This window comes from Mastigoproctus giganteus, chromosome 5 (assembly GCF_048544385.1).
Source record: "Mastigoproctus giganteus isolate SK-2022 chromosome 5, ASM4854438v1, whole genome shotgun sequence".
Classification (NCBI taxonomy): domain Eukaryota; kingdom Metazoa; phylum Arthropoda; class Arachnida; order Uropygi; family Thelyphonidae; genus Mastigoproctus; species Mastigoproctus giganteus.
Genome location: NC_143579.1, coordinates 218,405,504 through 218,422,358, shown reverse-complemented (window position 1 = coordinate 218,422,358; position 16,855 = coordinate 218,405,504). Strand labels below are relative to the sequence as shown.

The 16,855-nt window shown below is 34.1% G+C and overlaps 1 protein-coding gene across 7 annotated transcripts in view; it reads right to left on the bottom strand.

Annotated features, from left to right (window-relative positions):
- Window positions 1-16,855, bottom strand: part of brm (ATP-dependent helicase brm) — a 714,323-nt gene that overhangs the window by 462,636 nt on the left and 234,832 nt on the right. For all 7 annotated transcript variants that reach the window (XM_090374387.1, XM_090374383.1, XM_090374382.1 and 4 more), the window contains 3 exons: window positions 14,607-14,780; window positions 10,698-10,871; window positions 3,507-3,677 (listed from right to left, as the gene is read on the bottom strand). In XM_090374387.1, coding sequence (XP_090230513.1) covers window positions 3,507-3,677; window positions 10,698-10,871; window positions 14,607-14,780 — 519 coding nt within the window. The remainder of the gene's footprint in view (window positions 1-3,506; window positions 3,678-10,697; window positions 10,872-14,606; window positions 14,781-16,855) is intronic.

Genomic DNA, 16,855 nt, shown 5'->3' with positions numbered 1-16,855 from the left:
TGATGGGATTCTTCCACTTGTTCAGATTACGAACCTAAGGGGGCATAAATTAAAATTAAGAAAAGACAGATGTAGAATAGATGTGCGGAAATTTGCCTTTTGCCAGCGGGTTGTTAATTGCTGGAACAAACTTCCATCTGTCATTGTGGAAATTGATAGGTTAAATAAATTTAAGGAGGAACTGGACAGGCATTTGGAGGGAATGGTGTGATTTTTTTTTTTTTTTTTTTTTTGGGCTGATGCTGCATAAGCTCATACATTTGCTGTCTTGCATCACATGCCACTACTGCTACTACTACTACTAATAATAACAAATCCGGCCTATCATGGAATATTGTCCTAGAACAGTGCCCCCAAAACCTCTCTCAGGCTTCTAGATTCCATTGAAAAGAGGTCAGTTAGGTTAATTAATGTCTCATCTCTAACAAAAAAAAAAAAATTATGATATTAGGATAACCCATAAATGATTACATTTACACATATATCTGTTGTGTCTGAAACCGACTAACTCAGCCATGGAGTGAAAAAAGCCCATTAAAATTCCTCGCATCATCGATGGGATTCGAACATGGGCCTTTGCCATCCAGTGTGGGGAGGATGGTGATGATACCACTGTGCTACCGCTCAACAGTCTCATCTCTAACAGAGACTCTCTACTCTGTTTCATAGACGTTTCTACAGATACTTACATGGGCACTGTTCTTCTGAATTGACTTCTATAATTCCCGCTCTCTTTCAAAGCAATCCGAACACATGCTACAACCAGCCAACATCCATTTACTGTCCAATTTAAAACTCACAGAACCAACTTTTCTTCTTCCTCGTTTATTCATTCATTTTACATTTTCGGGAACAACCTTCCTTCTAATGTATTTCCTGAAAATTACAATCAACAGAAGTTCAAGTCTAATGTCAACAAGTATCTTCTTTCAACTTTTCAATCTTCAACCCATGCATAGTACTAAGTACTATAGGTTCTAAACAAAAAAAAAAAAAAGAAAAAAAAAGTACTTGTACATAACAATGGTCCTTGAGAATCAAAAAAAATTTAGCATTAGCATTAGTAGAGGCATATGATGCAAGAAAGCAAGCTTATTCAGCATCAGCCAAAAAAAAAAAAAAAACCCCCACTCCCATTTCACCCATCTGTTCGTTCCAAATACCTGTCCAGTTGAGCTTTAAATTTGTTTAGGCTATCAACTTCTACAACAAGTGATGGAAGTCGGTTCCACCAACCAACCACCCGCTGGCCAAAGGCAAATTTCCGCACTTCTATCCGACATCCGTCCTTCCTCAATTTGAATTTATGCCCTCTAAGGTGATTATTCTGAGCAAGATGAAGAATCCCATTGGCATTGAGCATGCTCAAACCATTCAAAGCCTTATACACCTCTATCAGATCACCCTTTGTTCCATTCACTAATCTTGTTGCCCTTCTCTGTACCCGTTCCAGCAGTTCTACATCCTTCTTGAAATGAGGCCTCCAGACCTGTATACAGTACTCAAGATGTGGCCTAACCATTGCCTTATACAAGGGAATAATCACCTCCTTATCCCTGCTAGAAAAATTCCTGTATATCATTTAGTATGGAAAACATATTTATTTAACATGATATACTGTAAGATAGTAAATTAATTATAAGGAATTATGGGAGATGTGGTTTCTTTCTTTGGCATTCTTTACTTTTTATTTAATTTCATTTTATTTTATTGTTTATTATTAGTTATATTTTGTATTTTACAACAATTTACCCAAATAAATCTAAACAGACATCATTATAGAATTTTTATTGTGAAACCCCCCCCCCAACAAACGAATGAGTGCCGAGCCGATTATAAGTGATCAACGAGTGTGCATTTAGTCGATAATGAAGAATAAACACTGTTTAAAATTTGTAAGTCATAAATAATTTCTTTATTATTATAATTTGCTTGATTTTACAGGCTACATTTTAATTTCTTTGGATAAATCAATCATTGTTTAAACATAAACTAATAATCTAACTAATTTCATTGTTGAGAATGTAACCCCTATTTTTAATGCTATGTTAAATAAATTCTCGCTTTACGAGTTTTTGCTTTACGAGCGTGCGCTAGGAATGAATTAACTCGTAAAGTTGAGAACTACCTTTATAGCCCTATTCTTCCAATGTATGTCAAATATTTTCTAGTAAATGCACTAATGCATTACCGTGAAGGCAATTACTAGGTATAGCAATGCACTACTGTAAACAACATCCCTCATTCACAGGGTGACCAGATGCTTTTGATGATAACTGGGATGGAAAGCTTAGAACAGGAAAAACTGGGATATTGGCAATTTTGTTTTTCAATATTCTAAAATTCAAATTAATATGTTTACAGAAGAATATATCAACAATAATTCATTGGGGAAAAAAATTCCATTTTTCTTCTATAAATAAGTAATATTATAATGAAATACATTAGGAGCAAATAATGCTTTCAATTATATTTTAAATTACTTCTGCCTGCCTCATCAACTTTTCATCATTTTTCATCATGTCACAGAAACTTTTACATGTTAAATTCAAGTTGAATTTACACATCATTATGAAATGAATGGTTTTTATATCTACCAAGCAATTTTGTTCATCAGACCACTGAATTTATATTTGCGAAAATATTCTTTCAACATTTCCACTGTGTAGTGGAATGGTAAACAAAAAAAACTACACGATTTCTCAAATCCTTAGGTCTGTTCTTGAAATTTAAATTTTGAAAAAAAATTTGATGTCTGTTCTTGCAGTCGTAGCAAGATCTCTTAAGCTACTCATCATTCCTTCCTTTCAGTTCTTCTGCAATCAAATTTTTAAGTAATGAAAACTGATTAAATAACAAATTTTTGTCAACTTGAAAGCCCAGATCAATAACATATTTACACATATTTTTCACATCTTCCCAAACTGGGGGACATTTTAAGAGCATCCACTTCATTCACTTCAATTTCACTAATGGTTCAACCCATTTTTTTTAGACTATATATAGAATAGTCACATTCTATATATAGTACCATTCTATTTAAGAAAAGTAAATAGCTTGGTTTCCAAAATAATTATGCATCAACAGGGAAAAGGTTACTACTTAAACCACCATTAATTTACTAGAAAAAACCAGGACGAATCCAGGGAAACTGGGATGTCTGGTCACCCTACTCTTGCACATAGATCAGCTATTTATCAGAATGAGATTTATATAGTAGATTGAACTGAATCTTACAACTGCCTGAATCAGGCATTTCCATTATTCAGTTGATCTGGTAGTGGAAACTCAAGAAAACTTATAATTTTAAACGTGTAGGAAGTCCTTAGATTTTACTGGCACAAGAGTCAAACAAATAACAGTCGATATATTCACGACTTACTAGTTCAAATCCTAATACAAGTGTAATTTTTTATAAAGAATTTAAGTAAAGAAACTTTATATTTAAATTAAAAAGCAAAAGCAACAGTATGATTAAAAAGGCCAACATTAACTTCTAGACATACCTTTTTTTTCTGTTTCCTTTTTTCTTTCTGTTTACGATGTTGTTCAATTTTATGTTGCTTCACCATTTCTGTTAAATTCTTGATATATTCATCAGTCTGAGATAACAAGAATGCTAACCTTTTGTCTTTTTTTTGGTCAATCAGTTTTCGATACCCCTCCTCATCTTCTGCCTTCAAATACAAAATTAAAAATTTTAATATGAATTCTAAAAAAAAAAAAAAAAAAAAAACAGCTATTCATTAAATGCAAGATATTATACATCAGAAGAACAAATTTCTGTAATACTTATATTCTTTATAAGCAAACAAGTTTATTCATGTATGTGCTCATACATGAATAAAATTAATGAGTAATTAATATTATGTTATTAATTACTCATTAATTTATTCATATTAATTTACTCAGAAAGACAGCAATTAAACTGAATAATTTCAGCAAAAAAAAAAAAAAAACGCTTTAAACAGACTGAACACTTTCTCTAAAACTGTTACAGGAAATAATATTTTGATATCCAACCAATGACAACTCACACATAGAAACCTAGATTTATTTTAAGCATTTGATGTTAAAAGTCTTGGTGGTACAAAATGGTTCTATTAGACGGACACAACAGCACAATACTAATTTAATAACATATGTATTCTGTGAAGAACAACATTACAACATTAGAATAAGGATCACATTACAGTGCCATGTAAAATCCCTTGAATCACACAGAGTACACTACTTGCAAAGTAGAAAAAAGAAAACTCAATGCAAACGCCATAAAGTCATTCCCAGTTGGGAGTGTTGCATATGATCTGCAGCTTCATTATTTATTAAGTAAGCTAACCAGAGCTTCATTATTCATTATTTATCAAGTAAGCAGTAGTTAAGTTATGCTACTATGATGCAATGTGTAATTTAACCAATTTACTTGATGAAATTAACCTGTGAAAAAGAGTACCCATTTTAAGTACTGGTGCAAAACTGACAGTGAAATATTGTCTACTGACTGCAACGCATGTCTCAACTTTTCCAATCATCAGAGCCACACTATAAATTGGACATTCCAAATCAGTGTGCTGTAAAAACACACTCAGCCTCATTACAAAATTTTGCTGATGCACTATTACAGTTTTCAGAGCCCAAACTGGCATAACTCAATACAGTGCACTATTAAATAGAATTTAGTTAATTCTGGAGATCATAATTGGCTCCCGCTGCATTTCTTAGAGCTAGTATTGGGTCCGGGCTTGTTCCTGGAATTTTTTCCCTCTTTGTAATGCTGGTGTTGCAAAGAATAAATTTAGGATAATCAGTGGGACTCCTACAGGTGCAGTGAGACTGTGCCAACAATAGTGCAGAAACATTAGTCCTGATTGTGTTCATTTGTACCTTCAATGATCAGGTTTGTAGTAAAGAAAGGGAATTTATATAAACATAGTGTTGACAGAAATCTATCATCTGAAATAATTGCTATGCTGTCTGCTTTCAATTACTTTGTATCATAGTTCTGTGAAAGGAATATGAGTGAGTGATTACACTCTATGGCTATTCTGCAGACTTCTTCAACAGTGCATCAGATCTTGAACCTGTGAAAATGGAAGAAGTTATCGAGTTATCTTGCAAAACATTTTAAAATTAAATTTTACATTCTTTCTCAGCTGCATTTTTTTTTTTTTTTAATCAATGCATGGAAGAAAAATACCTGCAATATCTGGAAGAGCTTTGGATATTTTGCTATCCTTCTCAACTTACTACAAGACTGTATTTTCTGATATGAAAACATTCTATATTAAATAAGAAAACATTCTAACATTCTAGTAAAAAAAAAAAAAAAAAAAAAACTCGTGGTATTGGCAAATATGGAAGGAGTCCCACCCCCCATGTCTGTTAGTTTACCACGAGACCCAGGTTCACTAATAAAAATCAGCAATTTTAACGATCAATAGTCACTCAAAATTTTAAATTTTTAGTAATTATTGCTTAAAATAAATGACATAAAAAATTATCAAATATAAAAGTTATTCACAGAGATATTCACACAGCATATTCATAGAGATATTATTTAACTTCCAGCCTTCGGTCTGCAAGTAGCAATGGAACAAACTGGTTTCTACTAAGTGCATCAATCTATTATTGTGAGGTACTTCAACATGAGTTGCCCCCATATTGCACTATGCAAAATTAAAAGCACTGCTCCAATGAAAACATACACTGCTATTTATTTAAAATGTATGCTATTCCCCATATTGCAAAATAGCGAATGGCATACATTTTTCATAGTCAGCATTGAGCTCAATCCATTTTTCTAACTTTTAAAATAGCTTTTAATATAGTAAATAACCATTCCCCCCCCACCCGCCCACCCACAAAATCTTTCATTTCAATAATAATGATATTAGTAAATTAATAAGAGGAGTTTACCTCAATGTAGTACGTAGAACACTTCCGTATGAGGCGCCTCCGTAGCAGGTGGGAAGGAGCAGCAGTGCGTAGCACATGCTTCTTGATTAGACCGGGGTTCGAGCCCGTCACCACCAAATACAGAGGAGGCGGAAAGGTCAGGGAATGACCACCGCATATCCCGGAGCAATATGGCCTTAGTTGCTAATGCTCCTAAAAACCAAATAACAAACAAAAAAACAAACAAACTTCCGTATGATACCCTCCAGAAATTAAAACGGAAAAAAACGAAAAAATCGACAATTTACCGGTACATTAAAGTAAAATATAAATAATTAAATAATCAATTTAACACAATTCAAAATCAATTTAAAACAATTAAAATTCAAATTAACGCAATTAAAAGAATCTAACGAAAATATTCAAAACAATTTTCCTTCCTGAAGCTGACAATGCTTTTCGACCGACTGTCGTGATCACAGGAACGAAAATTACCGAATCAGGCTAAACCTGCAACTTAAATAGTGATTATATGTCTTCGCGCATGCGCGTAAAGGTCCACGCATCGGAGATCAAATATGGCCGCCGAACATTAACAGAATTCTCGTGTAATTTAATTTCAACGGTTTCTGCAATTAATAGTCGCGTATAATTACGTTGAACGTTAAGTATTTTGGTGTCGTTAAATAAAAAAGTATGTTTTTTGTTAATGGCATGAAAGGCTAATTCTGACGCTGCTGAACGAGAAGCACGAACTGAGGCTTCGTGTTGATTTACGCGAATATTAAGAGAAAACCGCGTCGAACCTTGGTAAGACGAGTCGCAATCACCGCAAGAAATGTTGTATACCAGATCATCAGAAACGAAAATTACCGAATCAGGCTAAACCTGCAACTTAAATAGTGATTATATGTCTTCGCGCATGCGCGTAAAGGTCCACGCATCGGAGATCAAATATGGCCGCCGAACATTAACAGAATTCTCGTGTAATTTAATTTCAACGGTTTCTGCAATTAATAGTCGCGTATAATTACGTTGAACGTTAAGTATTTTGGCCTCGTTAAATAAAAAAGTATGTTTTTTGTTAATGGCATGAAAGGCTAATTCTGACGCTGCTGAACGAGAAGCACGAACTGAGGCTTCGTGTTGATTTACGCGAATATTAAGAGAAAACCGCGTCGAACCTTGGTAAGACGAGTCGCAATCACCGCAAGAATATACCAGATATATACCAGATATACCAGATCATTAATTTGCGGAAAGAATCGAGCGATTGTTCAGTATAGTGTGTAACTTCCGTATAGGCCTAGCTATAATTTTAAATTCGGTATCTTTAAAGAATCTGTTAAGCTGTTTGTGCCACTGTTCAACATATGGGACAGAAATAAAGTATTTTTTGATATTACTATTGTTGATTGGTGTAGTATTTTGTATCCTATCCTTAGCTTGTACCCTAATTCGATTTATTGTGTTAATGGGATAACCCCTGTTTAAGAATCTGCTAGTTAATATTTGTATTTCTGAGTCCAAAGCAGAATCCGTCGTTGAATATTTATAGGCATTTAGAAATTGATTAAAGATAATCGATCTTTTGTAGGTGAACGGGTGATAGATATTATTATAATGTAGAAGCATACCGGTGTTTGTGGGTTTTCGATAGATGCTAAATTGTATTTTGTTCGAGTCCCGGGTAAGCGTGAAATTTAGAAAGTTTAATGACTTTGTATCCGTATCTTCCCTTTCCAATGTAAATTTGAGTCTAGAATGAATATTATTAAACGAATGTAAAATGTCTTGGATAGTACTACTATCGGTAATAACTAGAACATCGTCTAAATACGTCCCATAGTATGTGATACGGGGAAGAAAAGGTGTCAAATGTATCTGCTCAATCGTTGAGAGATAGATCTCTGACATTAAGCCACTCAGGCTCAAACCCATTGGTAATCCAAAAATTTGTTTGTACACCTTGTCTCGAAAGGTGATGTAGTTAGCCTCAACTAACAGTTTAATTAAGTGAAAAATTTCCTTAATAGGTAGCTTCGTATAATTAATTGGTGTCGAGTTTTTATTTAACATATCCCAAATAATATCTAATGTGTATTCAACGTTTACATTCGTATATAATGAGGTAACATCTAGTGAGAATAAATTGTCATTGTCGCCAAGTCTACAGTCTTTAAGATTGTTAAATAATGTATCGTAATTCTTAATCCCAAATTGTATAACCTGTCTAAAAGGTTTTATAATGTTATATACATGTGTGGCTAAGGCTGAAAAATACTGAACAATCGCTCGGTTCTTTCCGCGTTCGCAACTCAAATTAATGATCTGGTATACAACATTTCTTGCGGTGATTGCGACTCGTCTTACCAAGGTTCGACACGGTTTTCTCTTAATATTCGTGTAGATCAACACGAAGCCTCAGTTCGTGCTTCTCGTTCAGCAGCATCAGAATTAGCCTTTCATGCCATTAACGAAAAACATACTTTTTTATTTAACGAGGCCAAAATACTTAACGTTCAATGTAGTTATACGCGACTATTAATTGCAGAAACTGTTGAAATTAAATTACACGAGAATTCTGTTAATGTTCGGCGGCCATATTTGATCTCCGATGCGTGGACCTTTACGCGCATGCGCGGACATATAATCACTATTTAAGTTGCAGGTTTAGCCTGATTCGGTAATTTTCGTTCCTGTGATCACGACAGTCGGTCGAAAAGCATTGTCAGCTTCAGGAAGGAAAATCGTTTTGAATATTTTCGTTAGATTCTTTTAATTGCGTTAATTTGAATTTTAATTGTTTTAAATTGATTTTGAATTGTGTTAAATTGATTATTTAATTATTTATATTTTACTTTAATGTACCGGTAAGTTGTCGATTTTTTCGTTTTTTCCGTTTTAATTTCTGGAGGGTATCATACGGAAGTGTTCTACGTACAACATTGAGGTAAACTCCTCTTATTAATTTACTAATATTATTATCAACGTAGAACATATTGAGTATTACAGCTCTGATTCATACTATCTAATAATAATGATAAAAAATTTTCAGGGCCTGTGAAATCAAAGTTCTGAGACATTCTATATCCCCTCCAGTTCAAGACACAGCCAAGCATTATAATCAAGATAGATTGAACTTTTCCCAGCTTGCATTACTGCATTTTAGTTGCATCATTTTAATTGAAACAACACTAAAAACTATATCTGAAATAAGGCCTCTGAGGTTGGGATTATTCATACCACCAATTTTAAACACACACACCAACCATTTATGACTGATTGAATAATGAAATAAAATAAAATAAAATGATAGAAAAGACTGTAAAATAATATTTACAAAAAACTTTTAATTATTTACAAAAAACTAAACTATAACAAAAATAAAATAAGTAAATAAGTTAAAATGCATTAAAATATAAATATAAAAGCGATAAAAAGACGATAAAAAACACTATTAGAGCTTTCGGAGGTGTCTGCCTCCTTCCTCAGTAATAGTGAGACTTAAACGACACATCCTGGTATTGAAGGATGAACCTGGTATTTAAGGATGTGTCGTTTAAGTCTCACTATTACTGAGGAAGGAGACAGACACCTCCGAAAGCTCTAATAGTGTTTTTTATCGTCTTTTTATCGCTTTTATATTTATATTTTAATGCATTTTAACTTATTTACTTATTTTATTTTTGTTATAGTTTAGTTTTTTGTAAATAATTAAAAGTTTTTTGTAAATATTATTTTACAGTCTTTTCTATCATTTTATTTTATTTCATTATTCAATCAGTCATAAACGGTTGGTGTGTGTGTTTAAAATTGGTGGTAACACTAAAAACTTTCAGATAAGTAATCATTAATCAGAACCTTTCTGCCTCCTGCCCTGCACCTCCCTGAGATCCATCTTAGAATTATACCTGTGATTCCAATGTGATCCAGCTTATACATTAAGCTCTCATATAGGACTGATGGAGTGCTTTGCAAGAAATTGTTAAATGGAAGGTGAAGAGTGCTTGGGGGGGGTCATGATTTGGGGTATTGGTGCTTGCACCAATACCCCAAATCATGACCCATGCTTTTGGGTATTGGTGCTTGTACCAATACCCAAAAGCATGGAGCAAGCACCAATACCCCAAAGCCAACTTTTCTGGCCATTTTCTACAAAGACTGCACACAACTGCTGTAGAACTGTTTCATAGTTTTCCTGGTTCACTGCCGAACACGTCAAGCAAATTCATAATGAACAATTTCCTGTGAATCAAAAAAAAACATGATCTTCACATTTGATCAATTTTCTTGCTTTTTTTGGTGCCTTAGGGAAAACTTCCAGTGAGAGGACTGCACCTTTGTTTCTGGATCATAGCCACAAACCCAAGATTCCTCACACATAATGATGGGAGAAACAGTGCATGTGTGTGTGTGTGTGTGTGTGTGTGTGTGTGTGTGTGTGTGTGTGTGTGTGTGTGTGTGTGTGTGTGTGTGTTAGCAACTCCAGCAGCACAGTGACAACACTGGATAAGAAGATAGACGTATTCAAATTTTTCATGATATTGCATGATTTGCAAGTCATTTTAATGATTTTTTTTATATTAGTCATTCTTTTGTGAAATTTGTTATCTTTTCAAAAATTTATAATATTCAGTGTTTTGTATTTAGTATTATCAGCTTGCTAAGGTTTTATGCATAATTTAAATATTTTAGAATATTCCAAAAATACAGAAAATCACTGTAAAAACTGTAAAAGCTTTTGAATAAATTTTGTGCTAAGACCTCTATTGATCAATTGTACTCAATTAAATACTCACCATTAATCGTCTCATACGCTCTTTTTCTATCCTTTCTTGTTCTTTCTTTTGTTCACGTTCAGTATTTGCATGGTATGTTATTACTGCTTTATTAACTTTGCCAATCTTGGCAACTACATTGCGATGGTACTCTTTAAAATCCTTTCCATGCTGTAATACAGCATTAAGGTATTCCTGAAATACATAAAAAATACATTAAAATGTTGCCACACTATAATATTTGAAGACATTATATCCTTCAAATTCAAGTATTTCAACTATCTCAGTAATACTTATACAAGATACATTCAAAAAGTTCCCATAATTTTACTATAAAATTATGGGAAAAAAAAAATAAATAAAAGTTTACTATGTGGACATTTGGGCTTACAAACCTAATCACCTTCAAAGTATCTTCCTTCTGTGCATGTGCGCGTGCACGCGCACACACACATTCTTGTTTCATTGATCTTCCACACACACACACATTCTTGTTTCATTGATCTTCCACAGCTATGAGACATAATTTTAAAGAATGTTTTAAAGCTCTGGAACTCTGCATTTTCTTTGATATCATCCACTGTAGCAAAACAATGATCCCAAAGTCCCATTTTCAGTTTAGGGAACAGCCAGAAGTCAAACAGTGCAAAGTTGGGGGGGGGGGGAATGCTGCATGGCCATGATTTTTTTCACAGCCAAGAACTGCTGAACTGCAATCACCATGTGGCTGGGTGCATTGTCATGGCACAGGATCCAGCCATCCTTCCATTTCTGAGGTTGTCTCCATCTCACATTCTCATGCAAATGTGTCACAGCCTCAATGTGGTAAGCAGCAGAAACGCTTCACCCCTAGCCACAAATTTGTGGTGCACTATACCCTCAGTGTCAAAAAAAAATAATCAGCATGACTTTGACAGATTTTGTTGCAAAAGACTTCTTAGACCAGGGAGGACATTTTTGTGTGGCATTCAGATGACTACACTTTGGTCTCAGAATCACAGGTGAACACCCAACTCTCATCTCCAGGGACCACTTTTCTTAGGAAATTGGATCTTCTTAGGATTTGGATCTTGCATAGATTTTTTGAACAAATCATCTGCAATGGCTTTCCTGTAGTCCATTTGATTGTCCAATGGTAAGCGTTGAACAAACTTTGCACACATGCAATGCATCACTAAATCTTGCATCAGAATGTGTGGACTAAGCCGATAGACCAGCGTTTTTCAAACTCTGTTCCACAGAATACTAGTGTTCCGTGAGATGTGAAAAAGTGTTCCGCAGAATACTAGTGTTCCATGAGATGTGAACAAGTATTCCGCAAAAAATTGTAATTAATAATTAAAAAAATAAAATAAATAAATTTTGCATATTTGTAGCGGACATCACTTTTGTATCATTATAATTTTTAAGATCACTTTTTTTTTTGGTTAATATACTGGCATAGACTAATAATCAAAAGCCCGAAGAACACTATTTTGGCGTGCTTTTGCATAGAGAAGTATGCGTAGAGGTAATGACATCTATGAAAAAGTAGCAATGTAGTGATCTAATATGCCATTCGTATGCAATTTAGCCTGGGGAACATGGGTTGAAGGAGAGGGGGAAGCAAACTGATATCATAACTAAACTCACTTCCTTGTTTAATTTTTTTTTTTTGATAATTATCAGTATTTCAAATACTATTATTAAAATAAATGAACATGGATTTGTGATTGAAAAAAAGTAACTTTAAAACGAGAAGCAAAGTATTACTAGCAGTGCAACGTGGTCAATGAAAATGAACACAATATTTTAACACTTCAAAGTGATGATGAACAATTGCGCAGCCTTTTGTTCCCCAAAAAATCCAAAATGAAAAAACAGGAACCAACTAATAAAAAACCAAAACGAAAGTATGATGACAGTTATTTGAATTTTGGCTTTACATGTGTTGGAAATAAAGATGCTCCTGATGTACAGTATGTCGTCTGTAACAAAATATTACAAAAAGTTCTTTGGTTCCCGCTAACCTTGTGTTTCGTAAGTGTTCCATAAATATATAAGTGTTCTGTATAGGGTCGTGCCGAGCCATTTCAGTACCTGAGGCAAGAATGAAAGATTGCACCCTCCCCTAAAATATTAAAAAAAAAATTTTTTTAATTAAAAAAAAATGACTTATTTAAAATGGTACACGTTTTAATAGAAACAAAAGGATGACAAAAAAATAATAATAACTGTTTAAAGTGATTTTTCTACTCATAAGCAGTATTTATTATAAATATATAACAGATTTATTTATGCGTCATTCATTTAAAAAATAACAATATTATTATAATACTTGAAACAAATGTTTCATAGTAGTAGTAGTAGTAGTAGTAATGGAAGCATATGATGCAAGAAAATAAGCATATGAGCTTATCAGCACAAAAAAAAAAAAAAAAAAAATTTCACATATCCATTTCCTCTAAAAATTTGTCCAGTTCCTCCTTGAACTTATTTAAGCTATCAACTTTCACAACAACAGATGAAAGTTTATTCCACCAATTAACCACCTGCTGGCTAAAGGAAAATTTTCGCACATCTACTCTACAACTGTCTTTCCTCAATTTGAATTTATGCCCCCCTCAAGTTCATAATCTGAGCAAGCGGAAGAATCCCATCCATCAGCATTGAGCCTGTTCTTAAGCTTCCTTAAAAATATCACAAATTAGAATACTTTTAATTATAAACAAATAATATTTCTTTAATAAAATTAACAATAATATATTACGGATAGATACACGGCTTTTATATGTACAGATTACAATTTTATTTTGCGAGCTTTGAGTGACGAAAAGTGATCAATAATTTTGTCAAAATTTATTTGATTACATATGTTCCTCTGAATTGATAAATCAGATGGCTATATCAGATAATTTTTCTTGGCTTAATTTTGACCGTAATAGTTTTTAATCAATTTCAGCTTGCCAATGACAACCAACCCATGGGGCAACAACCATGGTGGAACCCCAGATAGTGTAGGCACCCAGAGCTTGGTATCTGTACAGTGGCATGACAAAGATTTTCGCCTTGCAAAAGCAAGATGATAAACGGATTGGCATAATCAAAACATAAAATCAAAAACATTGGCAATTATTTAATCTTTCTTTTGGCCTCCCCCTTTCAGCTTTTAACCTGAGGCAAGAGCCTCGTTCGCCTCACCCTCGGCACGGCTCTGGTTCCATAAATATATTGTGAGATGAAAAGTGTCCCATCAATAAATTGTGAGATGGAAAATATTCCGTGACTAAAAAAGTTTGGAAAACGCTGCTATAGACAGTCCAACTTCATGAGTAATCTCAACAATAGTCATTCGCCTATCATTTTGCATGAGTTTCTTCACTTTCAAGACATTTTCGTCATTTCGTGATGTTGAAGGGCGTCCACTGTGAGATTTGTCTACTAGAATTTCCTGTCCATTTTTAAACCAATTGAACCACCGATATTTTCTTCAAAGCATCACTGCCATAACCTTTCTGTAATGCCTGCAGTGTCTATGTAGCACCTTTCCCAAATTTAAAGAATGTGATGTTAGCACACAGTTCAAGCTGCGACATTCCACAACCAATCAACTGTGACACACAAGCGAAGTGTGTCAAACTAGTTCCCACTTGGCATGCATGCATGCACGCACACCAAGGTCAACATCAACACTCCACAAAACCTTACAGCCTTGGCACAAACCATTTAAATACCAGCATGCAATTCTTGGAACTTTTGAATGTACTACATATATATATCTATACTGTAGTTGGCTTCAAACCTCTAATCAATATGTGAATAATTATTAACAGCAAATAATTTAATTAGATTTAATTCAATTAAATTTTGATTAAATTTTTCTAAGAAACTAATTAATATTTTGTGTACACAGTATACTTTGATATGTTTCATTCCTGATAAGCATCTTACCTGATGTTTTTGTCGACGTTTGCGTTCTTGCTCTAGTTTTTGTTGTTTTTCTAATTTTTCTGTAATTCTTGCTTCCCTTAGACCTTGTCTTTTAGTTCTTTTATATAATTTAGGATTTGCAGCTGTCTCCAGTGTAGTATCCCTACGCATACAAGTTACTACTTCTGCCCTCAACTAAATATTGGAAGCAAAAAATATTTGCTTTTAGTTTGCAGACACATTTCTATTTATCTATATATGAAATGAAAATAATCTTCATAATGCAAATAATAATAACTATATCTCAAAGATGGAAATTATATAACACACTTTAAGGTATATGTTAATAAGAAGACTATTAACAAACCAATCCCGGGCCTTAAATCTACTTCATAAAACCAGGATTAAACACAGTCAACCAGTTGGCTTCTAAATAATATATGGGTACCCATAGAAAATTGCAGAAACATAAAATGGGCAGTTTCCCTTGCAATTAGTAAATATTTAATTCTATTTTAACAATGGAAAAATGGTAAAATGCAGTATTCTCCTAAAGTAACAGGAAAGGGGGGGGGGGGGATTACAATCACTGCAACTTGGAAAATAATTCAAGATCATGCCTCCTTACAATGCACATTGGTAACGCTAGAGAGCACCCATCCTCCTCAGCCGTTTAATATAACAACCAAGAGGATAAAATGGAAGAAGGCTATTTTGACTATATAAGTAGAATATAATCAAAATAGACTTCTACTAATTTTGGTGGTTATTCTACTAATATTAACTATATTAGTAGAATAACCACCTTCACTATGATTTTATTCTCTAACATGATCAGTATATTTTAATAGATAAAAATTAAATTTAATAGTTAAGCATCGCAGTACAGTACACAAAACAATCCTTTGTTTATAAAGAAGGTATCATATGACTTAAAAAATTAAAATTTCCTTACAAACTATATACATCTGAATAATCCAAAATAACCATTATCATTACATATCACATTTATAATGTGCTTAGTACAATATTAAATTAAAAGACATTTCAAACCACATATGTATACAAATTTTTATAGTTTATTGGCACCAAATATTGCTTGTTTTTGTTCACTTCTAAAACTGCTCAAATAATAAAAGTTCTCTATATTTAGAAAAGTACTGAAAGTTTCAGCCCTCACGTGTTGCTGAGTTATTTATTACTGTTATTTTCAAGGTCACAGTCATTCTACCGAGTCAGCCATGTTCATGAGATAAAAGAACTAGAGCAGTGCCACCTACTTGTTCAGTGGGATTAGAAATTCGGCATAAATTGTGACATCACCATTGTATAAGATCTACCACTTCTATATAGCTGCGTAAGGCTTGGCAGATCGGCAGCTTAAATCCCTAGCCCGGATAAATGGTGAGGGTTGACATTAGGAAGGGCATCCGGTCGTAAAAACTATGCCAAAACAAAAGGTGATTGATGGAAAGTAGATGTGTCAGGGCTACCAAACAAAGGACGGGTCCGGTTAAAGAAGTTAGTTCAGCTAGAGATGAAGGAGGGGTTGAAAAGTGTTAGAATAGGAACATTGAACACTGGGACGATGAATGGAAAGAGCAGAGAGATTGTGGATTTGATGCAAAGAAGAAGAGTGAAGATCCTATGCCTACAAGAGACTAGGTGGAGGGGAAATAAAGCAAAAGAGCTCGGTGAAGGGTATAAGTTGTTCTTTAGAGGAGTGGATGAGGGAGGAAGAAATGGAGTAGGTATCGTAGTTGATAAGGAGTTAAAGGATGGAGTGTGTGAGGTTAACAGAAGGAGTGATAGGATTATGACCATCAAGCTGGAAGTGGGTGGACACTTGACCACGATAGTATGTGCGTATGCCCCACAAGTAGGATGTGGGGAAGAAGAAAAGGACAGTTTTTGGATGGAAATGGATCAAGTGGTCATGGCAATACCTGAGAATGAGCAGATGATCGCTGGGGGTGATCTAAATGGTCATTTAGGAAGAGGCAAGAGAGAGGAAGGAAGGAAGACTATGGAAGATGGAGTATTGGGGAAAGAAACAGAGAAGGGGAGAGGATAGTAGAACATGCAGTAGCATTCGACCTGGCGATAGTTAACACCTACTTCGAAAAGAAAGAAAGCCAGCTGATAACATACAGGAGTGGGGAAAGGACAAGCCAGATTGACTATATCATGTGCCGTGAGGGGGAATCTAAAGGAAACGAGGAACAGCAAGGTGATAAACAGAGAAAGTGTGTCTGCACAGCATAGATTGC